The 25,558-nt window shown below is 39.8% G+C and overlaps 1 protein-coding gene across 3 annotated transcripts in view; it reads left to right on the top strand.

Annotated features, from left to right (window-relative positions):
• Nucleotides 1–25,558, top strand: part of szt2 (SZT2 subunit of KICSTOR complex) — a 266,703-nt gene that overhangs the window by 142,365 nt on the left and 98,780 nt on the right. For all 3 annotated transcript variants that reach the window (XM_063064563.1, XM_063064564.1, XM_063064561.1), the window contains exons 45-53: nucleotides 3,642–3,765; nucleotides 4,366–4,474; nucleotides 6,111–6,229; nucleotides 9,404–9,568; nucleotides 10,360–10,441; nucleotides 21,129–21,311; nucleotides 22,652–22,846; nucleotides 24,034–24,215; nucleotides 24,323–24,504. In XM_063064563.1, coding sequence (XP_062920633.1) covers nucleotides 3,642–3,765; nucleotides 4,366–4,474; nucleotides 6,111–6,229; nucleotides 9,404–9,568; nucleotides 10,360–10,441; nucleotides 21,129–21,311; nucleotides 22,652–22,846; nucleotides 24,034–24,215; nucleotides 24,323–24,504 — 1,341 coding nt within the window. The remainder of the gene's footprint in view (nucleotides 1–3,641; nucleotides 3,766–4,365; nucleotides 4,475–6,110; nucleotides 6,230–9,403; nucleotides 9,569–10,359; nucleotides 10,442–21,128; nucleotides 21,312–22,651; nucleotides 22,847–24,033; nucleotides 24,216–24,322; nucleotides 24,505–25,558) is intronic.

The following is a 25,558-nucleotide window of genomic DNA, read 5'->3' as shown; positions in this document are numbered from 1 at the left end:
GTGCTGTTGTCGTCTGGAGTACTGACCTCTACCTTGCCAAGGCACAGCGACAACTCGCAGATACCTCCTCTTATTTACCCCTCGATCGTGACCCCATTAAGGAGCACCAGGCCATTGTCTCCCACACCAACACCAACTTTATCAGCTCAGAGGATCTCCCATCCACTGCTACCAACCTTATAGTTCCCACACCCCGCACTTGCTGTTTCTACCTCCTACCCAAGATCCACAAACCTGCCTGTCCAGGTAGACCCATTGGCTCAGCTTGCTCCTGCCCCACCGAACTCATTTCTGCATACCTTGACACTGTTTTATCCCCCCTTGTTCAATCCCTTCCCACCTATGTTCGTGACACTTCTCACGCTCTGAATTTTTTCAATGATTTTAAGTTCCCTGGCCCCCACCGCTTTATTTTCATCATGGATGTCCAGTCCCTATATACCTCCATCCCTCATCGACTGCACCTCTTCCTAGAGATGCTGCCTGGCCTGCTGCGTTCACCAGCAACTTTTATATGTGTTCCCTATATACCTCCATCCCCCACCAGGAAGGTCTCAAAGCTATCCGCTTCTTTTTGGATTCCAGACCCTAACCAGTTACCCTCTACCAGCACTCTCCTCCATCTAGCAGAATTAGTCCTTACTCTTAATAATTTCTCCTTTGGCTCCTCCCACTTCCTCCATACTAAAGGTGTAGCTATGGGCACCCGTATGGGTCCTAGCTATGCCTGCCTTTTTGTTGGCTTTGTGGAACAATCCATGTTCCAAGTCTATACTGGTATCTGTCCCCCACTTTTCCTTCACTACATTGACAACTGCATTGGCACTGCTTCCTGCATGCATGCTGAGCTCGTTGACTTTATTAACTTTGCCTCCAACTTCACCCTGCCCTCAAGTTTACCTGGTCCATTTCCGACACCTCCCTCCCCTTTCTAGATCTTTCTGTCTCTATCTCTGGAGACAGCTTATCTACTGATGTCTACTATATGCCTACGGACTCTCACAGCTACCTGGACTATTCCTCTTCCCAACCTGTCTCTTGCAAAAATGCCATCCCCTTCTTGCAATTCCTCCGTCTCCACCGCATCTGCTCTCAGGATGAGGCTTTTCATTATAGGACAAAGGAGATGTCTTTTTTTTTTAAAGAAAGGGGCTTCCCTTCCTCCACCATCAGCTATGCTCTCAAACGCATCTCTCCCATTTCACGCACATCTGCTCTCACCCCATCCTCTACAAGGGATAGGGTTCCCCTTGTCCTCACCTACCACCCCACCAGCCTCCGGGTCCAACATATAATTCTCCGTAACTTCCGCCACCTCCAACAGGATCCCACCACTAAGCACATCTTTCCCTCCCCCCCTCCCTTTCTGCTTTCCGCAGGGATCGCTCCCTATGCGACTCCCTTGTCCATTCGTTTCCCCCCCCCCATCCCTTCCCACCGATATCCCTGCTGGCACTTATCCGTGTAAGCGGAACAAGTGCTACACATGCCCTTACACTTCCTCCCTCACCACCATTCATTGCGCCAGACAGTCCTTCTAGGTGAGGTGACACTTCACCTGTGAGTCGGCTGGGGTGATATACTGCGTCCGATGCTCCCGATGCGGCCTTCTATATATTGGCGAGACCCAACGCAGGCTGGGAGACCGTTTTGCTGAACACCTACGCTCTGTCCGCCAGAGAAAGCAGGATCTCCCAGTGGCCACACATTTTAATTCCACGTCCCATTCCCATTCTGATATGTCTATCCACGGCCTCCTCTACTGTAAAGATGAAGCCACATTCAGGTTGGAGGAGCAACACCTTATATTCCATCTGGGTAGCCTCCAACCTGATGGCATGCATATTGACTTCTCTAACTTCTGTTAATGCCCCACCTCCCCCTCATACCCCATCCCTTATTTATTTATTTATTTGTTTGTTTGTTTGTTTCTTTTCTCTCTCACTTTTTTCTCCATCTGTCCCTCTCACTATAACTCCTTGCCCATCCTCTGGGCTCCCCTCCCCATTTCTTTCTCCCTGGCCTCCCATCCCATGATCCTCTCCCTTCTCCAGCCTCGTATCCATTTTACCAATCAGCTTTCCAGCTCTCAGCTCCATCCCTCCCCCTCCTGTCTTCTCCTATCATTTTGGATCTCCCCCTCCAACTTTCAAATCTCTTACTAGCTCTTCTTTCAGTTAGTCCTGACGAAGGGTCTCGGCCCAAAACGTCGACTGTACCTCTTCCTAGAGATGCTGCCTGGCCTGCTGCGTTCACTGGCATTTTTTATATGTGTTGCTTCCATATATGGATGTAACTTTGAAATTGTTTCAGCAGAATATCTTTGAAGAGCAGTTTCCAAATAATGGTTTCAAAGTTCTGATTGAGAATAGTTCAAATTAAAATTATATTGCAAAAAAGGAAGTGATTAATGAAACAGGGATGAGAAAAAAATGGTATTAAGATTTTCAAATGATGTATCCATAATAAATCACTCTGAAAACCAAGGGTAAATAGAAGAGGATATTTTGTAAATTTTTGGAAAATCTCCAACAGTTTGGGATTTTCATTAGAACAAAAGTGAACAGATGCATTGAATTAATAAGTAATTAGGCAGAAGTGGTAGAAATAAGTTTACCTATGAAAAAGCTAGAACTGGATGATCATGATTTTGCATGGAATACTTATCAGGCTATAAAATGTACTGCTAATGATAACAGTGAAAGTAGATCATAGCAAATGTTAAAAACAGACTAGTTAGAATTTTGTTGAAGAATATAGAATTAAGTTGCAGATCAGTGATATATTCATTGAATTGTAGAACAAGTTTGAAGCATTAAATTACCAACCAGTCAAGGTGATGTATATTTCTATAATCCAGTGATTGAAAGAAAGTTAGGTAATTAGATGTGGATTAGAAAACCAATATACAAGGGTCTGGCCAAATGGTTTCAATGTACAATACTGTGCAAAAGTCTTTGGTATGTATATACAGCTAGGGTGCCTAGACTTTGCACAGTATTGTATTTGTCATCGTGGAGGGGAGTGCAAGTTTGTAAATCTGGCAGAAGCAAAGAATGTTAGGAATAGCAAGGGTGGAGCGTAGGAGGAAGGGTGTAGGACAGGTGGCAGTGAAGGAATGCTAGGGGTTGGGGGGGGGGTGCTGGTGTGGGTGGCACAAGTACAGGCACACCCAACCCTGAGACACCAGGCAAGATAATTTGATTCCAAAAAATTGGTTTATTGATCGTTACAGAATGTCTCTCTGTGCTTCCTTGCTCCCTCTCTTCTCCCTTTCCCTTTACCCGACCATGATTCTACAATCCCTGCCCTCTTCCCTCTCACAGTCTACAATAGAGACCCATATCAGAATCAGGTCTGTCATCACTCACATATGTCATGAAATTTGTGCTTTTTGTTTGCAACAGCAGTAGTACAGCACAATACATAAAATTACTACAGTACTGTACAAAAGTCATAGAGATATAGGGTGCCTAAGACTTTTGTATAGTAGTGTAACTTTTTGATGAATATTTAATGGTTTTTTTTGAGCCAAAATAAATGGAATTGTTTTTGTTCTTATATTTTAAGCACATCATCAAATACATCCCGTACCTGACACGAGAGCTGTTTTTCCTTTTGTTCTTTGCCTAACCTGACAGGCTGTCTGAAACGATATGCAGTGGAAATACACCAGATTCGGATAGAGAGTGTCAGTCCATGCTGTCTTCTCGCTCGTTGGCTTTAATACGCAGCCAGGAACCAATTCTTGCTGATGAACTTGTGGTGAGATTATATCAGGAACATTTTTCATAGCGTAATAGCTCAGATAATAGAAGAGGTTGTGACAAAATGTTATCAGGTTGTGAAATACATTACTAAAATTAATAGAAACATAGAACGCCTACAGCACAATGCAGGCCCTTTGGCCCACAAAACTGTGCCAAACATGTCCTTACTATAGAAATTACCTAGGGTTACCCATTGCCCTCTATTTTTCTAAGCTCCATGTACCTGTCCAGGAGTCTCTTAAAAGACCGTATTGTATCTGCATCCACCACCGTTGCAGGCAGCCCATTCCACGCACTCACTGCTCTCTGTGTTTTTAAAAAAAAAACTTACCCCTGACATCTCCTCTGTACCCACTTCCAAGCACCTTAAAACTGTGCCCTCTCATGTTAGCCATAATTGAAATAGCAACTATATTTTGAAAAGGGATAATGAATGGCTATTTTTGTTAAAGAATATTAGACAAAGGTAGTTTTTGGAGGTAGGTTACAAATCAGAATTGATTCCTTTGAATGATAAAATTAAGAGATTAAAGGATTTACTTGCAAAGACACTATCAAACCACTTCTCATAACTGTTGATTTTCTCTTAATCTAGAACTCCAAACACTCTGATCTCATACCCACACGAAGTGCAGAGTCATCGCGGCCCATTGGTCAAGTGGATAAGCACATTCTGTTAATGGTACATGGTGTAGGACAAGCAGGTGCGATTGGTTAAATTATTTCAAATTCATGTTTAATTGTTATTCAACCATGTATGAATGCCCAGGAATACAGCCAAATGAGACAGTGTTCCTCTGGGGCCAGTGTGCTAAATACAGTACCAACAGTCATACATAGCACAAGGCACATATAGCACACATAATTGCGGTAGCAGTAAACATACAGTCACACAAAAAACATCATGTAGCTCAAGTCCCTGAGTATCATGTTCCGAAGATTGATTGGGCGTGGGGTACTGTTAGCAAGAACAAACCCGCAGCAGTTCACTCATCACATACTAATGCAGATGCAGACGAACACAACTCGGCTTGTTGTCCCAGAGTGAACACAGGAGGGCAGCCCCAACCCAACAGGGCCACACGCCACACCTGGCCACCTGCAACAGGCGACTTCGTGCTCCTAGCCAACGCTACAACCGAGGTCAACGCAGCTCCCCCACTGTCGGTCTTTCCAGTAAAGGAGTGAACTAATCTTGCAGTATTCTACACTACTAATGTCCGTCAGAGTCTTGCGATCACGAGGAAAAACGTCCAAGACAATCACTTGCACCGTTTGTTCGGCCGCGCCTTCCTGTCGTAAATGGTGACACATTCCACAACAAGTTCATCTCCTCCGCTATCAAGCAACTCGCTGGTGTGGTAGACCTGCAGTACTTGATATTTTTACTATACAGCAGTCTCTTGCGGTTGTAAAACTGATATAAAGGACGATCAATTGCACCTCTGGCTGACCCGAAGAAGTCGCTGCAAGTTTGTGTGCTGCCATCTTACAGAAAGTCCCCGGTAAGATGGCACCGATATGCAGCCTTGTTTTCAAACTGGAAACTGAACTATAAAATTAAAGACTTTTTTAATCAACTAAATAATATATTTATATAAAAAACAAAAATGACTTTTATGTGATGTGGGACAATTAAAGCAAATTAAAAAATAATAATTTCTATAGAGAGAGCTTAAAAGTTTTCTTTGTTTAAGTATATTTTAAACCTTAGGCCAAACAGACTAAGTACAGTACTTTTCTGGTCTCTGTGTTACAAAAGTGGCATTTGCCAGGCTGTAGATTTGCATGGTTAAACTGGAAGTATGAGGTTGTTCTCTTGGGAATTGACGAGCGGACTAGGGTCTCTTCAAAAGTAAAAGCTGAGGGGTGAACGAATAGAGTTGGTTAAATATATGTACTCCTTCAGTACAATAACTTGGGGATTCTGAATGAGGAAGATTAGATAGAGAGTCATCAAGTATGAACCCCTTTACACAGAGTTGTGAGAGAACAGAACTTGTGACCCCAGGGAGCAGTTGTTCTGAAGAGTACAGATGCATTTAAAGATGAGCCAAATAAACATGGAGAAGAGAAGGATTGTGCTAATACAGTCATATCATGAAACGTTTCAGGAGCCTCAAACAGGATAAAATGTTAACTTTAACTGGACACGTTCTGCAGTTTTATAGTATTTCTACCAGCTAGCACCATGGATGTTGGAACTATCAACTTGTATCTCCAGTCCATTGCAAAATCTTCATAATGTGTGCAAATATGTACTTTATTAGTTTTATCATCTTTTGATTTGCAGTGTGTGGTTTACAGAGATGGTTTGAATAACTTTTTTGATGTTTATAGGGCCTGAAATCACAGATGAATTGGTGAAGGTCCTGCGAAGACGGTTGGATGAGGCAACACTTGATATCATAACCGTCATGCTGGTCAGGAACTGCAAACTAACTCCTGCTGATGTAGAGGTATAGCAAACTTTGAAATACACAGACTATAATAGGATGGAGGCTCGTCCAGTAAAGCTATCAATATCTAAAGTTGAAAGTATGAAGCAAAAGCTGAGTGTTAATTGCCTGAATTTGCTTTTGCTTAAGTTAACTGGTGGCAGATGTCAATTTTTTAAGTTGCTTACGTGGCTAACTTCATTCACCACTGTGAGTTGATTCTCTGACCTACAGACTCACTATCAAGGACTCTTAACAACTCACTTTCTCAGTATTTATTTGCAGTTTGTCTTCTTTTGCACATTGGTTGTTTGTCAGTCTTTATTTATGTATAGTTTTTCATAAGATTCTATTGTATGTCTTTATTTTGCCTGCAAGAAAATGAATCTCAAAGTAGCATATGGTAACATATGTGTACTTAGATACATTTTGGTTTTTTGATTAGCTACAGTGGCTGCTCTAAATAGACCAGCGTTTCTTAACCAGGGTTCCGCGAGAGATTGAGATTTAAAGAAACATAAACATCATGTTTTGGACTTTGTGTGACTTTGTGCTAGTGCTCGCAGTGGTGGGCAGTGACCGAGCAGCCCCATTAGCTGTGTCTCAGCCCAGTATGGCAGTGCACAGCAAGACCATGTTTATGTTGTTGAGTCCACTCTCAGTGTTTGATGCAAGGTAGGGGAGGCCGTTGATAATTGGTGAGCGCTTTATTGCACAGAAGGGAGGACAATAGGCTGATGAGGAGTGTGAAGTGTGTTTTCCGAGTATCGAACGGACTCGCACCACTTGGGCTGTGACATCAGCCTGTCCCTCCCAAATTACCTCCCCCAACTTCCCCTTAGGTGCTGCCAATTGACTTATGGGAGTGAACAAACCCTAGCAGTGTAGTGGAAAATTGGAGATAAATTTTCATTCCAAAGAAGGAATTTTTATGCGCCGCGACTAGCTGCTGGCCTGCCACTTTGCTGTTGTGAATTTTACAAAAGGTGGATTGTTTAGGTTAGAAATGAATTGCATTGTGAAGTTTTTGTATATTTTGCAGTTTTCTCATTTAGTTATTTATTATGCTGTTCTTTTTTATATTTTATTAATCTCTGTATTTTACAGACATGTCTGATCATCTACTGTCTGACAGTGCAGTCTTTTGAGTTATTTCCCTGCACTAATGCAACAACAGACACAAAAATGTTTGTCCTTACAATGAAAGCCACTTATCAATGGGTTTTACATTAATTGGTGATCCAAGTTGTCCTATTTCATTGTGCCTAGTCTGTGGCAAGCAACTTACAAATGCAGCAATGGCTCCAGCAAAATTGAAAAGACTATTAATGACAAATCACAGCCATATGACATGTAAAAGTGCTGATTATTTTAAACAGCTATTGGAATATCAAAACAGTGTAAAGCTTTTGTTAATAAAGTCGTAGTCAGTAAAAGGGTTCAGGAAGCAAGTTATTTAGTAGCATCCAATCACAAGTAAGAGAAAATCTGCAGATGCTGGAAATCCAAACAACACACAAAACGCTGTTGGGAACTCAGCAGGCCAGGCAGCATTTGTGGAAAGAGTACAGTTGACATTTCAGGCTGAGGCCCTTCAGCAGGACTATGCTATTAGTAGCATAGTTTAGTACCCAGAAAAGAAAAACTCACACAGTTGGTGAGAACCTAATAATCCCAGCATGTAAAATTGTAGTGGGTAAAATGCTAGGACAAGGTGAGGCACAAAAAATTGAAAAGGTTTTACTCTCAAACAATACACTAAGTCAATGTATTGATGGCATGTCACATGATGCTGAAGAGGTTTTGTGTGATTAAAAACAACAGCTTCTCTATCCAGGTTGTTGAGTCAACAGATTTCACCAATAGTTATCATGTTGTAGTATTTGTAAAATTAGTAAATGATGGTGAAATTGAAGAAAAGTTTTTCTATTGCAAAGAGCTCTCTGAAACGGGCAAAGGCCAAGATATAGTTAAACACAAGGAATTCTGCAGATGCTGGAAATTCAAGCAACACACATCAAAGTTGCTGGTGAACGCAGCAGGCCAGGCAGCATCTCTAGGAAGAGGTACAGTCGACGTTTCGGGCCGAGACCCTTCGTCAGGACTCACGAAGGGTCTCGGCCCGAAACGTCGACTGTACCTCTTCCTAGAGATGCTGCCTGGCCTGCTGCGTTCACCAGCAACTTTGATGTGTGTTGCCAAGATATATTTAATGTTTTGTCTTCATATCTGGAAACAAAAGGTATGTCTTGGAGGAACTGTGTTGCTTTGGCTTATGGTTTTTAGTAACTTTACTATTCAACATTGTCAATAAATTTTCATGTTGCAAATAGCAAATTACAACCTTTATTTAAATTAAATCTACCAAACCTACCTTTAGAAAAATTAAATCCAATTTTGGCTTAAGCCAGTTATTTAACAGAAATTTATTATATTTGCCTTCTGAGTTTTTAAAATTTATGAAAGGGGAAGAGATTAATTTCAAGAAAGGTAAGCTAGGCTTAACTACCTTTTTTTTCCAAGAAAGGTTGGTTAAAAATTAATTCTCTACTCAAAAGAGCATTGACAATTATTTTTGGGTATCGTATCTACATCTTACTGATTACATTTGAGCTGTTGATATATTTTTTACGCAGGGGTTCCCTGAGTCCTGGAAATTATTTCAAGCGGTCCTCCAGGGCAAAAAGGTTGATAAAAGCCAAAATAGATCAATACCAGTTGATGAGACCTAATTAGAAGCAGTTTAGTGAGTCTTGTGAACAACTATATCTGGTTAGCTCAGAGAATAACATCAGCTAAAATGACTTAAAACCCCCATTCAAATACTGCACACTTACCACAATGCAATGGTGATTCTAGTTTGGTTGTAAGGGTGCAAGAGAAGCCCACGAGATGGCAGTAGAGGATTGTTACGATCACAGATAAGGATTGATCTTTTTTTTAAGATATACACTATCATTTTAAAGCTTAATTCTGCAGTATTTTAAAAAAATCATCTCCATTTTTATCTGTAATATGTTCCATTGAGTGGCCATTGTCAGCATGGTTCTTTACAAGACGTTCAGATTGAATCTTGGTCTTTAGCCTGAGAGTTTGTGATGAATCTCTCCAAACAGAGGCCTGTATGTACAGGTCAGTAAGCCAGCCTGACTTTTTAGCTCTTTATTAACTGATTATTTTTTTTCTCCCAACCAGTTTATACAGCCTCCTGGCACAGCTCCAACAGAAGTAGTGCAGTTCACAATCCCTCATAGGTGTCTGCCTTGGTTTTATGCTGTTGCACATTACCTGCGTCAGAACCTACTGATTTTCCTCCATACACCAAAGTACACAGACAGTAATGTGGAACATCATTTCCAGGTAATTTTCTAGGTGAGAAGGCAATGGTTGGTGGAAAATTGCAAACTTTTTTTTCAGCTGTAACTATCTTTGTATGCATACCCCCTGCAGCTTTTCAGTTCTGTTTCTGGTGCCGAATATCTCTATCTGATTTCTAATAGATCCACTTGGATTGATGTATTCTGCATGCCATGTTTTACATTTTTGCTCCTATTAAATTGTAACTTAAGTGCAGTTCCCATAATAGACAGATTTGTGCGACGGCCTGATGCAGAATCATGGCTAAAATTTTAATTATAATATATTAAAGATCCCGCATCATAAACAGAAGCAAGTGGGAGATTTAAAAGCCTACTGGTTTTCATTTTAAATTTCAGAAACTTTGAACTGCCCACACAGAAACAAAACTTGTCTATTGAGTGACATGCCTCTAAAATTTCATGGAGGATTATAATTATGTTGTTATTTTATCTACTTAGTTGTCATCTTATCATCTTATGTGCCGAGTTTGCTAATGTTGCATAATGGGAAAGTCTGCAGTGAATTGAGCTCCCTAGATTTAATAACTTACTGCATCATTGTATTCTGATGCACGCAGAAGCATTGACACATTAAATCATATCACGCACCATGTTCAGTTCTTATACTTCATGCACTGAGTACTTGCTGCTGTCATTCTCTTTATCACCTGTGGATTATGAGAGAGATTGGATGGCGGTGAATGTTTTACAGTGGATTTGGTGAGGTGAATATTTTATGATGGATGGATCTGAGATTGGATTTGGTGGCATAAAATTGTTTTATTTTTGTAGCATTACACTCACGGAAAGAATGTATCTGATGCTGACATCTACCTCTACAATAAGCCGGGAGGTCAAGGAACTGGTGGGAAAGGTAATACTTTCCTTCAACACTTTGTGAAATGTGTATCAATATAAGAATGGACATTCTTGAAAATGGAAAAATATATCCACATTCAAATTTTATCATAATTAATATTAGTTTACAAATGGGTTATTCTGTCATAAGTATAATGTGAATCTATTTCTCTAAATCTTAATGTAATCTTATACTTATTTTTCCTTCCATTTTGCATGTAGCTTCATTGTTGTAATTAAAATATGATATAAGGTGATTATTTCTCTATTGACATAATATCTGATTGGATGATGGTTGAAATGTATTTGCATGGGACTATATGAGCGGAATCATATAAACTTCACTGCTAAAATTATAACAAGAATGGTAATTTATTGTACAGTGCCACTGAGAAAACCACTTGGGTAACACCTCAAGACCCTTCTGCATAGGTTGAGATGTTTGAGGGATGATTTTTCATGTTTCCTATCAGTTAACAAGTTATTAGCTCTCTTCATTTGGACATAGAAATGCTGCTTTACAAGCTATGACAGCTTCTAATAATTCTCAGGGATGCCTCTTCATAGCATCACACCTATGGTCAGAAAATTTTCTATTTGACTAGAAGGTGAGAAGCAAAGGTGGCAACATTGTTAGAGAAGAGAAAGTAACTGGGCAGATATTAATGCTGAGATTTTAATACTGCATTTTGAGAATTATGCATTATGAGGAAAGCAATAAGGATGTTATTGAAATGGGAAAACATTTCAATAGTTGATTAGCTGTGTTCTACAGTTTAAATGCTTGGTATGCTATTTACAAAGGTAGTGGTGATATTAAGGATAAGAATGTGACCTTGTACAAGACTTTGAAAAGGGATGGGGTTGGCATCAGAGGTACATACTGATGTTTAGTAAGGCAGTATATTCAAAAGGTTTTCTCTAGTAGAATGACACGATCATTCGTAAATAGAGATTGCAGTCTAAAGATTTGTCTTCCATTATAATATAATCTGATTTAGTTTTAATAGAATCAGTATTTGAGGATAGTAACATTCTAGCAGGTTGACCTTACGTATGCAGAATGAACTGTAGTGGGCAAATCTTTCACCCTGAGAAGCTTGGTTATCAAAGCCAACATAAAAGAATGTGGTTTGGGGTGCTAGGGGTCACATGACAAAATAGGCCAAAGTCGGCATAGTTTCCTTTAGGGAAAATCTTGACTGACAAATCTATTGGAATTCTTTGAAGAAGTAACAAGCAGGATAGACAAAGGTAAATCGGTGGATGTTGTGTACTTGGATTTTTGGAAGGCCTTTGATAGGCTGCCACACATGATGCTGCTAAACAAGGTAAGAGCCCAGGGTGTTACAGGAAAGACACTAGCGTGGCTAAAGCAAGTTGGCTGTTTGGCAGGAGGCAAAGAGTGGGAATAAAGGGACTCTTTTTGGATTGACTGCCAGAGTCTAGTGGTGTACTATAAGGGTCTGTGTTAGGACTGTTTCTTTTTACATTGTATATCAATGATTTGGATGATGGAATTGATGACCTTGTGGCCAAGTTTGTGGACGATAGTGATGATAGGTGGAGGGGTAGGTAGTTTTGAGGAAGCAGAGAAGCTGCAGAAAGACTTAGACAGATTGGGAGAATAGAAGGTGGCATATAGAATAGTATTGGGAAGTGTATGGTCGTCCAATTTGGTAGAAGGAATAAAAGCATAGACTATTTTCCAAATGGGGAGAAAATTCATAAAGTCTGAGGGATTTGGGAGTCCTTATGCAGGGTTACCTATAGGTTAATTTCCAATTTGAAATGGTGGTGAGGAAGGCAAATGCAATGTTAGCATTCATTTCAAGAGGATGAAAATATAAAAGCAAGGATGTAATGTTGAGGCTGTGTAAGGCACTGGTGAGGCCTCACTTGGAGTATTGCAAAAAATTCTAGGCCCCTTAGTGATGTGCTGACTTTGGAGAGAGTTTCAGAGTAGGTTCACGAGAATGATTCTGGGAAAGAAAGCGTCATTAGCAATAACTGAAGGTTGGGGGTCTATACTCAATAGAATTTAGAAGAATGAGGGAGGGTCTTATTGAAACCTATTGAATGTTGAAAGGCCCTGATAGAGTGGACGTATCCTTTCCTGGGAGAGTCTAGGACCAGAGGGCATTGTCTCAGGATAGAGAGATGTCCATTTAGAACAGAGATGAGGAGGAGTTTCTTTAGCCAGAGGGTGGTGAATCTGTGGAATTCATTGTACAGGTGGCTGTGGAAGCCAGGTCACTAGGTGCATTTAAGGCAGAGATTAATAGACTCTTGATTAGCCAAGTATGTAAAGTTATGAGGAAAAGGCAGAAAAATGAGGTTGAGAGGGAAATAGATCGGCCATGATAAAATGGGCTGAATGGCCTAATTCTGCTCTTGCGCATTGTGGTCTTAAATTTTTTTTCCCCTAAGTGGGAGTTAGGATTTGAATCAAAATTTTGGAATTTTTGTTTGAAGAAGGGATTTATTTTTATTGTCAAAGGCCAAAGATGTCAGTGCCAGCAGGAGCAACAATTTTCAAATGTTGTCACTCAGTACCTGCATCAAGCATTTGTGGTGCAGTATAGGGTATCCAGCTCCGTGTTCTCTGGAACAGCTTTGTATTGCTGTATCAGTATGAATTTCATTCAGTCTATCTGTTTATGGTCAGAATACCAATTGGTTTGAAATCTCTCAAAACAATAATGTTGTCTGAACAGATTTTATTGAGGACTTTTACAGCCAAATCTGACAGGAAGCTTAACTCTGTGGTCCTTATGAGATTTGACCTCAATTTTGAAAAGCCATGAGTATGTTACAGATCTTTTGGGGCTTTAATAGGGAGGCTTGAAAAATGTCCAAGGAGAGTGGTTACGAAGGCATATTGCATGCTTGCAGTTGAGGCATTGAGTTCAAAAGTCCGGAGGTTAAATTGCAGTTTTATAAAACTCTAATTAGGCCACATCTGGAATATCGCATATAGTTCTGGTCACCCATTTTAGGAACGATGTTGGGGCTTTGCAGAGGGTGCAAAAGAGGTTTAGCAAAATGCTGCCTGGTTTAGAGGGCATGTGCTATAACAAGAGGTTAGTCAAATTTGGGTGGTTCTGTCTGGAGCGGCGGTGGCTGAGGGGAGATCTGATAGAGGATTAAAGATGATGAGAGGCGTAGATAGAGTAGACAGACAGTACCCTCTCCCAGGGTTGAAGTGTCCAATACAAGAAGGCATGCATTTAAGGTGAGAGAGGGTCATTTTAAAGGAGATGCGAGGGTCTAGTTTTTTACACAGAAAGTGGTAGGTGCCTGGAATACGCTCTCTGGGGTGGTGGTAGAGGCCGATACATTAGGGACTTCCAAGAGATATTTAGATAGGCACATGAATGTGAGGGAAGTGGAAAGGTATGGACATTTTGTAGGTAGAAGGGATTAGTTTAGTTGGCCATTGGATTACTATGTTATTTAGTTCGGCACAACATTGTGGGTCGATGGGCCTGTTCTTGTGGTTTATTGTTCTACATTCTCTGATATTGCTGTGACTGGGGAAATAATGTATGCTTTGAAAACAGAAAAATAATTTATACTAGCAGGGGTTGTTATTACCCTGATGGGAGAAGACATGAAAGTCTTGGGTGTAATAAAAATGACATGTGAGAACAAGGTACTATAGAGTTGTACAGCATGGAAACAGCCCTTCAGCCCAACTGATCCATGCCAACCAAGTTTCCCATCTGTGATCATCCTATTTGCCCCAGATCGCTCTAAATGTTTCTGCTCTGTGTACCTGTCCAAGTGCCTTTTAAATTTTTTTCATGTATCTGCCTCAACCTCTGTCATGCCAACTGATTTTCTTCTCGGTGAAAAAGTTGCCCTTTGGATTCCTTTTAAATCTCTCTTCTCACCATAAACCTATGCACTCTTATTCCTGATTCCTCAATCCTGGGGGGAAAAAACTGTGCACATTGACCCTACCTATACCCCTCTTGCTGAGACTGATTGAGGGAATGACTGCTGCACATGAGGGTTTAAGGGGAACTAAGTTTTCGGAGGGTGCAAGGCAAATGGAATCTTGACTGATATGAGGAAGGAAAATGAAACCGATACGACTTCATTATACATCACTGTCTGGTATGGGGGGGAGGGGCACCTGCATAGGACCTGAAGAAGCTGCAGAGGGTTGTAAATTTAGTCAGCTCCATCTTGGGTACTAGCCTACAAAGTACCCAGGACATCTTCGAGGAGCAGTGCCTCAGAAAGGCAGCATCATTATTAAGGACCTCCAGCACCCAGGACATGCCCTTTTCGCACTGTTCCATCAAGTAGGAGGTACAGAAGCCTGAAGGCACATGCTCAGCGATTCAGGAACGGTATTGCATAGATCTGCTCCTGCTAAGTTAACAAATTTCAGAACATATGCCAGTGATAATAAATCTGATTCTGAATATGAAAACTCACAAATGTGGGGAAAAATAAGGGAAGTATATGAAAGCTGGAGCTGGGTTTGGAACGTGACCGTGAGATTGTGAGAAATGCTTGCATGATTGAATAATGGCAGATAAAGAGTTTTACAGCATTCAAATTAGTTGAAAAAATAGCTGACCACAAGCATATTTAAGATGTCCTTAGTGAAATCTGAAACTGAATTAGGTAGTTGATTGGATGAATTTTGCATGCCAATGTTTGTTGAAATTAAAGGGAGTGAACTAGAGCTTAATTTTAATAACATTACATTATGATATAAATTGTGTGATGGTAACCACACACTGCTCACCCATGGTAATAATGAGCTGACAGCATTATGGATTTTCTAATTGGTGAAAAAGAATCTTGTTTCTGCATCATAATGGTGCTGTTTGCTTTTTGAAAATTACTAATAGAAGCTATATTTTTTTTGCCAGCCACCACTACAAGTGATTATGTGAAAACACATTTTGCTTTCACTTGCTTTGTCTACCACTGTAAATGACTATTGAGATACTTGTCACAGTAGTTCAGCACCCTTTATTTGAGGAAAATGGTAATTCTTGCAGAATTCACTGCATGTTTTGTGCTAGCCTTGGCCACCTACAGATAGCACTTGGCATGGGTATTTATAAGTTAATTTGATTTTGTATTTTTAAGAGGGAATTCGGTTCCCATTCTTTCAACATGAGCAGGCCAGTCAACCCTACTGTTTATTCTGTGATGTAGTTAGATTATGGATAATGTTTTTATACCCCATTTATACACTAACCTCACCATTGGTGTTCTATACTCCTTAAAACTGATATCCACAAAAAAACACTATCTGTCAATCTTACTCTCGAAACAATTGACCCCTTCTATTGGAAAGCGGGTCTGAGATTTTCACTAGCTTTTGTGTGAAAACATAGTTCCTAATTTCACTCTTAAGTGTCTAATTGTAGGGTGGGGTTTGGTTCTGTTCTGGATTTCTGTACCAGAGAAAATTAGTTCTTTCTACCTACCTTATGAACGAGTGTTATCATTTTAATCCCTCAGCTTTGGAAACCTTAAGGGACAGTAGCCAAAATTTTCCAATTACTCTTTAAAAGCTTACCTTTAAGGCCAACTTTCATCTGGTGATTTTGCCCTGTCGCACTTCAAGGGCAAATTTAACTTGCCTGAGTTTCACTGCCAAAATCAAATGCAGTATTCCAGATGGTGTTTGATAGAAACTATACAACTGAAACATCATTTCCCTGTTTTGTATTCCAACCCTACTTAGACAAGTTGAATATTCCATTCGACTGTTAGATTAATCATTTTTGTATGTATTGACAATCTTTTTTTATTAGTTTATTTTGTTTGTAATGGGCTTATTGTCTCTGCTGCAGCTCGTAGCTTTAAAATCAGATCTGCGCAGTTAGTCTTCATCAGACCTGGTGTAGGTGTAATTGAGGCTCACCTTGTCTTTTTCATTCACTTTAGTTGCATCCCTTTCTAAACTTTTTACCTCCAGACACGCAAGTTATTGTGCCTCCTTGCTTGGCATCATAGAATCACAGAAAGGTTGCCTTGACTGATTCTAAACCAGTGTCAAGCTTCCACAGTGCAGAAATGACATCTAGAAATTGCATTCTCACCAGACACAATACTTAGATTGTGAGTTTTCTGTGCTGTGTTTGACGTACCCTGTCACAGTATAAAGATTGAGGCCAGAAGTTCAGCAGCTTGTAAGATCAGTCTTGCACTACACCGCTTTCTTTATTGTTGAACATATTCTCTTGAGGCTCTTGCAAAAACAACATTTCAAGAATTAAGGTTTTCTTTTTCTTTTGGTTCAAGCAGCGTCATAATGAATGAAGAGGAAAATAAATAGTCTCAACCCTTCCATTTTTATTGTATTTTTCCTTGCTTTCCAACAAATAGTAGTAGTATCCCATCTTCCCTGTAGTGTCTTCTGCCCCAAGCCGAACTGCCAGATTGGGTGAAGTCCTGCTAACAGAGCTCTCTAACCTCTCGTAAAGCAGTAGTGATTGAAATGCTAGATGTTGCTATTCTCTTTCAAATAAACTGAAGGGTGCTGTCAACAGCATAGGGTTCCAATTGTGCATTTCATCAGTAGTTAAATGTGTGAGGGTTTGTAGTTCTTTCTGTTCCCTCGCTCTTCAAGTGGCCCAAATGTTAAATTTCTGTGCACCACAGCAGGAGGACATTTGGTCTGTCGGGTTTATGCTGCTTTCATGGTAATTCCATCAGCTGCTTTTCTCCCACTTATTCCCTGTAACCTATTCTCTTTTCCCAGTACCCTACCCTGCCTCTGACTCTCTTACCATCCACCTATACCAGAGATGATTTACTGTATCCAATTAACTTACCAGTCGATGGAACCGGGGAGGAGACCATGCCACCCACTTGGTCACAGAAAGAATGTACAAACTCCATGCAGGAAGTCAGGATTGAACCCAGGTTACTGGGGCTTTGAGGCATCAGTACTACCTGATGGACCACTGTCTCTGCCTCTTTCTAGAAAGTAATGTCTTTTCACATGGACTCAGCACATTCTAAAGCCAAACTGTGGTATCATTCAGGAAGCCCTTATCATGTTCCTTTTCTTCCCAGTTAATTTAGTCATTTTAGATTTTGTTTGTGTTGAGCTTTTAGTAATAATTGATGTTGAAGGTGTTCTAGGTGACAAAGCCATCTTTGAATGTTCTTTCATTGATGTAGGTACCATGGTGGAACTTGTGCAGCATCTATTTCCACCCTCCCAGTTCCAAGGTATTTCTTCTTCTGTAAATGCAGCCGTGTGCTTTTAAAACCCTTCTCCCCAGCTTTTTTTTTTGTTGTTGGTTGTCTTTTCTGAATCTCCCAATCCCATTTCACTGCCATTTTGGGTTTGACCGCCACGACTTATTATTTTGGAACAAAATAGCATTTGATTTCATGCCAATTAGTACTTCAGTGTGTGAACTTCTGAGGGGAGGGTGTTATTGATACTGCATGTTCTGCTGTTGCTCTGTGCTGCATGTTTGACATTAGAATATTAGACACTGCTTGACAACGCATATTGTGATAACTGTGGTTCATAATGACTTTACCTTCTCACCTCTTTATATATTATTGTTGCTTTATAAAACCATACTTCAATTTCTAAAATGATGGCTTGTGCGATGAGTAACATTACCATCTAGCAGGTCATTAAATGAATGGAATTGCATGAATTCAGGATTTCTGAATTTGAATGTGCTGGCTCAGACTCAGAAAGTTCTGATTCAATAACCCAATCCAAGGTGTTGGACACAATGATCTTGAAAGAAACACCTTTACAGTACTAATTGAAGGCTGTCCTGTCAGAGATGGTGTTTTGGGGATGAAATGTTAATCAAAGACTCTAACCTGCTCAGGAGTTGTTTGTTTGGGACAATTCTGACAAAGAGCAGGTGTGCTCCAGACAATATTTACTTGATTAGTATTTATGAAAGCAAGTTATCTGTTGGTTATCATATTGTTGGTTCTGGGAGCTTGCTGTACGTTAATTAGCTGGCTATGTGACTACTAGTTTTCAACAATGAATACATATTTCATTGCTTGCAGCATTTTATGGGGAAAAAAATCTTTTAAAAGAATTGAAACCATAGCCTGATTTGCATAAAAGTTGAATTGCAATTTGGTTTAGTGTTTAGAAGTGAGGAAATTCTTCTGTGCCTGCAGTTATTATGCCCACTGTGTAGTTTAGGCTGGTTAGTGGTTAATAAAATGGTGCATTTGGGATTGGCGCAGAAACCAACTACTTTTCCTATGAAGAGAACATAAAACGTACAATGATGAGTCATTAACAAAATTGTTAAATCTTTCACACCAGAAATGGTGCATGATGTATGGAGCATTTATAGCATTTCTGCTTTTATTTCATATTTTCAGCATCTGTAGTATTTTCCTTTATGGAAGATTGAAGTTTGTGTAGAAATGTGTTTGATCTTTGTATCTGGTTGTTGCTGTTTCTGCGACTTTGCTGTCTTCTGAGTCTAATTGGCGAAAGGCTGGAGGATATGTGTATGAGTATTCTTCAAGTGATAAGCAGTCTCCCAGACTTTTATGAATAAGGGGTTCAACAGTTTACTGTGACCTGAAGACTCTTGGCAATCTTCAAGATTATTGATCACAGGGAATTTATTTGTATTGTTACAATTGTAATGGTTGTACATCAATAAGTTTGATTTGTACATAGACTTAATCTGGTAGTCATTTATTACTTAATATTTTAGAACCAGAAAATTGTTGTGAATATTATTTGTAATATAACAGAAGTAGTGGATTATTACAGACTAATTTACTCTATAACTAATGAATATTATTGGTTTCACAAGAAACCACATGTTTCAGTTGTTGATATGGGATCTTTTAAATGAGTGGCTGCATACCACCCCTAACAGTGGTATCCCAAACTGCTGCAGAGCAGTTGTAGCAACCAAAGTTTTATTCTGAGCAAATTTAGGAGATTAGGGTGGAAAGTAATGTTTATATGGTATTTTGGAGGAGGCTAGAGTGAACATAGAGTGAGTAAAATTGGGATAAACACAAGGATGGGAATGCTAAAATTCAGGTTTTACAAGTCTGGGAATTAATGCAGTTTAGGGTGATGAATGGATAAATCAAAATATTATTAGGGATAGTTAACAGTTTTGCATGAGCTCAGGTTTATGGAGATTGGAAGGTGGGCTGCCAATTAAGTAATAATTGTTCTGTAAGTTTTAAAGAATTTACAGTGTCTTAGCAACAGCTGAGTTGAACAAGGTTTGGTGTTGTAGGATCTTACAGAAAGGGAGACATAAAGGCATATTATAAATAAATTATGTAATTGTTTAAATTAACACTAAGGTTTTCATGGCACAAATGAGATTTATGAAACAACTCAGTTCTGGCTTGAGTGCTAATGTCGTTAGGAATTTAACAGTGTAAGATATCACATTCAGAAAATATGAATTTAACTAGTAAAGCCAGCATCTCAAGCAGCCCAAGAGAAGATGGTAGTGAAGTGCTGCTTTGACCTGCTGTATTCCGTTTACTGAGTTTCCACCATTCTCCCAGGCAGTGTACTCTATGTGCTCATGATTTTTGCATTTAAACAAAAATATTCTCCTCGGATTCTCGTGGAACCTCCTCCTCCATACCCCAAATCTATATCCCTTTGTTTTACCTCCCCCTAATGTAGTGAAAAGTTTATTGTAATATACTTATTATTTTATATACTCGAATGCATCCCTCTTAACCTCCTCCACTCCAGGCAAAATAGACCTAACCTCTCTAGTATCTCCTCATAACTGAAATTATCACCATCCCAGGCAAATATCCCAGTAAATTTCCTCTGCACCCACTCCAGCGCTATGACATCTTCCTATTATATAGTGATCAGAACTGCATTCAGTACTTCACTGAGGTCTGACTAATATTTTATAGAGATGGAGCATGATCTCTGTTTTTTTTTGTACACATTGCTCAAATCACAAAGACCAACATTCCATTTTGTCTTTTTAAACACATTATCTACCTGTGATGCTACCTTCAAGGATATTTGGATTTGGACACTGTTCCTTTGTTCCTCAATGCTCTGTAGAAGTCTAGAATTTGTACTGTAGCTTATATTTTATTGGAAACTGTCTAAGTGTATACTCCCCAGTTATAGTACATTTTAAACAATTAGAATATTTGCAGGAAAGAAGTTAATGGAATTTTGCAGCCACTTAAATAAATTTCCAAAATTTCCAAAAAAATCCCCACCACCACAGGTTGGCTGATTTAGAATCAAGGGGAAATTAAAAATTATATATAATCCCTAAACCCAACCAATTTCACTCCCAATTTTAAGGGATGGATCTGAGATAAACGCGTTAATACTTTTGAGATGAAGGTGGTTTAAAGGAAGTTCCTGTGTTCTATTTAACAGCTTTTTATTTTCACCCTTTTACTGATCATTCTCCCATTGCATCAAGATATTGTTGCAGTTGGTGCTTATCTCTCCTGGAGCTTAGCCTTCAGAATTCTTAATTTGAGCTCCTGTTGCATTATGTATTTCAATGGTTAAGCAAGTTATATACATAAAACAAAATGCCAATAACATGGTGACAGTGTCATCGTAAAGAGATGCTTTGGATTAGTGTCTGGTGAACCAGAACATAATTTCAGATGCTGCACTTTTTGTCAAGTTAATCTCATGCTGATTCCTAAAGTGTTTTGCAATCATTTTATTTTGTCTGTGTTCATCCCAGGCATTGCCTGCATTGCCTTGTCCATTGTGGATCAACAAGGAAATTCTGCATTGACAACACAGCAACCGGAGCTAGCAGACCCATCGAAACTATTCTTTGGCATGGATCTCTTTCAGGAAGCAGACTTCAGTAAATTGACAGAGGTCCTCAGATATGAGAGCAGCTCTGAAGGGAATACGTCAGGTATATTTTCAAACATTTGAAGTATATTTGATTCAGAATGTTCTCAGGACCATTAATGTTATCCAAGGTTGTTTATTTTTTGAATTGATACATTAGATGTAGTTGAAAAGGATTTCATTATGCTGAATGGAAGAAGGAGGCTATACAGTTCATGTAAAAACATCATTTTATACAGTATTTGAATGTTTTAGACGTATCAAAATTTCATGATAACTGGGAACAATTGGATGAGAGTAAGGAGATGTGTATTGGAAAAAAAAGGTTCCAATCAGGGCCTCCACGAAATGGATACAACTGTATTTACTATCTATCCTTTTTAACCTTGAAAATATTGTTAGGCTTTCATCTTCAAATATGATGTGGTGGATGTGTTCCTACAAGGCTATCATATAGTCATAGAAATGCATGGCTTGGAAGAGAGCCGTCTGGTCCATCGTGTCCATCGTGACAAACATTTTGCCTCTCTACACTAATCCCATTTTCCTACATTCAGACCAGTTGGTTAGGTATTTTGATGCCATAACAATGACAGTAATTCATAAACAACAGGAATTCTGCAGATGCTGGAAATTCAAGCAACATACATCAAAGTTGCTGGTGAACGCAGCAGGCCAAGCAGCATCTATAGGAAGAGGTGCAGTCGACGTTTCAGGCCGAGACCCTTCGTCAGGACCCTTCGAAGGGTCTCGGCCTGAAACGTCGACTGCACCTCTTCCTATAGATGCTGCTTGGCCTGCTGCGTTCACCAGCAACTTTGATGTATGTTACAGTAATTCATATGTCCTTTTAAGTGACGGTGGAAGATGAAATGAACAAAGTTGCAATGTTTCCCAATGTCTTTGGAAAGTCATTTGTTCTAAAAGATGAGGTACAGTCAACTGGTTAAGCAGCTTGTCCCATTATTTATTTTTAATCTTTATTGACCCAGCTCTTTTGAGTAAAAGCTGATGATTCTGTTCAGAATTTGTATCTTTCACCTGTGTAGTTCCAAGAAAGTTCAGGACACCCATATAAAACCAGAAGATCCCAAGTGCTGTCAAATGACTTTGATATAAGCATGCTTAGCTTCGTTGACTATCTAAGAAGCTCAATGGGAGAGTGCAACTCATGAGGACAGATAGTACTTTGCAGGTTTCATCCCTGATCTTACATATATGGATGTTTTTGTGTCATGAGCAGAAAGGTGATTTCACAACCCTTTCCAGATGTAGCTAACAAACCATAGGTGTAAGTGAAACCCTAGAAATGAATGCCCACGTGCATATTACAGAATATAGCTGCAACTAGCTGACCATAATTTGAATGCACAACTGTGTCTAATCGCTGCTTAATTTTCTTAGACCCGAGCACTCTTGTACGTTTTGACATCTGGGAACAGGGGAATATTAGTCTACTGCAGCTCACAGAAAAGCTTCAGAATGCCCTTCGTCACGCTCTTTGTGATGTTGTTATGGAGTTTCGAATGCTCCAGTGCCCTCTGTGTGTGGAGTCCTATTATCCAGTCATGGTGACACCAGAGAGAGACATCAGAAATGGTACGTTGTTAAAATTCAGATGAATATAATACAGCCATGAAAATATGTTATAAATAATAACCATGTAATTTGGGTCATTTTTGCAAATCTGTGAGAATGCTTCTTGATATGAGAAACATGCTGTTTATAATGATGTGTTTAAACTTCAAGAGGATAAGTTGAACTCTTTATTTAGCATTCTGCTTTCCACGTCCGCTCCTACATTATGCCCTTCTCATCCATCACTCCTGCCTGTGGTACTCTGTTGCCCTCTAAAGCCACCCAGTTTTAAATTCTCATCCTTGCATTTCTATCCCTTCATGGCGTTCCCACCCTCCCTCCATAATTTTCAGAGGCCCCGTAATTCCCCAGAGTTATCTGATCTTTATCCTACCATTACTTCCAATGTCCTGATCTAGTGCATTTTACCTGAAGCCTTCCATATCTTTTTTAAAACACTCCACTTAAATTTTGGTTATGCCTCCTTACATTTTACTTCTATTACCCATTTTTGTTCAACCAGTAGTTCAAGAATTACTGATAGTTAATTACTACAAAGAATGCTTCAAAATCTTTTATATACCATAAGATGTAGGAGCAGAATTAGGCATTTGGCCCATCGAGTCTGCTGTGCCATTCAATCATGAGCGGGGTAGAGGGAGATACATATTATCCCTCTCAACCCCATAACCTTTGATGCCCATCAGCCTCTGCTTTAAATATACCCAATGACATGGCCTCCACAGCCACCTGTGGCAATGATTTCCACAGATTCACCACTCTCTCGCTATAGGGGCACAGGTTTCAAGTGTTCGAGAATCACTGTTGATTAATTGCACAAGGAACTCTGCCGTGGATGGTCCAAAGCCTGCTGCACAAGGAAGGGTGTTGGGCATGGGGCTAGTAACCCCATCCTGTAAAACCCCAAACCCCAGAAGTGCCAACAGAAGCTTGAAAGACCTCATCCTTTGGAGAGGAAGGAGCTTTGAAGATGGGCTACACATGGAAATAGATTGGTCCAGGACAGTGTACTCTGGCAAGCCGCTGTTAGCGACTTATGCCCCAGTAGGGGTAATGGGTTTAAGAAGAAGAATTGGCAAAAAGATCACCCCAGAATCTTTTATAGGGCACAGGGCTTCAAGTGTTTTGTATATTTTTTAAACAAGTACTACTTATTATTTCTTTCCTTCATTTTTGCGCCTGATTAGGTCAGCTCAGCAAGTCTGCGTCAGAGATTAAGGAAGCAACCAGCCTCTCTCTCAGTGCAGCTGGAAGTAAAAACAGTCCGGTGTCTGTTCAAATTGCTCCTATCCAAACGTCCAGCGCATGTAATGCAGAGTCTACTACTCCCACTGGCAAGACAGGCCGTCGCAGTTTTTGGGATATGCTGGTGAGTGCAGAGTTGTAATTGTAATATGAACAGTTCAATGCGCTGTTTCAGAGCCAGACCTAGTTTTTCCTCAGGATGAAAAATAACTGGGAACATGTATGTTTCAGAGCAAGACTGATTTCTCAGACACTGGTACTCCAAAGACCACTGACGACATAGTTCAGGAAAGGACCAATGACAGTTACACTCGCAGGAGGCACAAAACAGAACATTTGAAGCAGTCCTCCAGTCATGAGCGAATGTCAACGGTGGAATTAGAGCAAACACAGAGGCAAGCAGTCTCAAGAAGGTACAATTCATACCGTTGATAAGATTTTTGTTTATCTCGGACAATTTTCTACATTAAACAAATGGCATTCAAATTATACAAGGGAATCAAATTATTTCTGACAGTTCAAGCCTTCTTTTAGCCAACAAACTATTTGAATGAAGTTGAAGTTGAATGGGGTGATTTTCTGAATTGGGTTTAGTATCACAACATTTGTGATAATAGGTACAAGAACAGTTTCTTTCTGTATGCCATCAGTCTTATGAACACTTGAATTTTAGTCTATTATAAACCAAGTCCACCTATGCATACACATTGTATATAGTTCATTGATTATTTGCACTATTGTTTTGTTTGCTTTTTGATTCTGTACAGCGAGAACTCAGGGAAACAGGCATCAAATTCCCTGTATGTGTCCACATACTTGGCGATAATAAAGGATTCTGATTCTGATTTGTCATGAAATTAATTATTTTGTTGCAGAGATGCAATGCAAGTCATAAAAATTACTGTTAATTCCATATTAGTGCAAAAGAATAATGTAGTGTTCTTGGGTTCATTGACAGTTCAGAAATCTGATTGTGGTAGGAAAGACGCTGCTCCTAAGTTATTGAGTGTGGGTATTCAGCCTCCTCTACCTCCTGCCTATTGGTAGTAATCAGAAGTGGGCATGTCCCTGGTGGTCCTTAGTGATGGATGCCACTGCCTCTTGAAGGTGGGAAGGGTTGTGGCCATGATGGAGTTGGCTGAATTCACAACTCTTTGCTGCCTGTTGCCATCCTTTGCCTGGAGCCTAAATATCAGGCTGTGATGCAACTGGTCAGAATGCTTTCCACTGAGCATCTATGAAAATTTGACGTGACAAATCTCCTCAGATCCCTAACAAAATAGAGCCACTGGCATGCCTTCTTCAGTATTGCATCAATGTGTTGGTCCCAGGATAGATCCTCCAAGATATTGATACCCAGGAAATTAAAGCTGCTCGCCCTTTCCACTGCTGTGTTTGAACCCTGTATATGTTAGGTCATGATGTGCCTAACTTCTATCAGTGTAATAGTCTATAATCAGCACTATT

The sequence above is a fragment of the Mobula hypostoma genome, chromosome 12 (genome assembly GCF_963921235.1).
Source record: "Mobula hypostoma chromosome 12, sMobHyp1.1, whole genome shotgun sequence".
Classification (NCBI taxonomy): domain Eukaryota; kingdom Metazoa; phylum Chordata; class Chondrichthyes; order Myliobatiformes; family Myliobatidae; genus Mobula; species Mobula hypostoma.
This window is presented reverse-complemented; position numbering and strand designations above follow the sequence as displayed.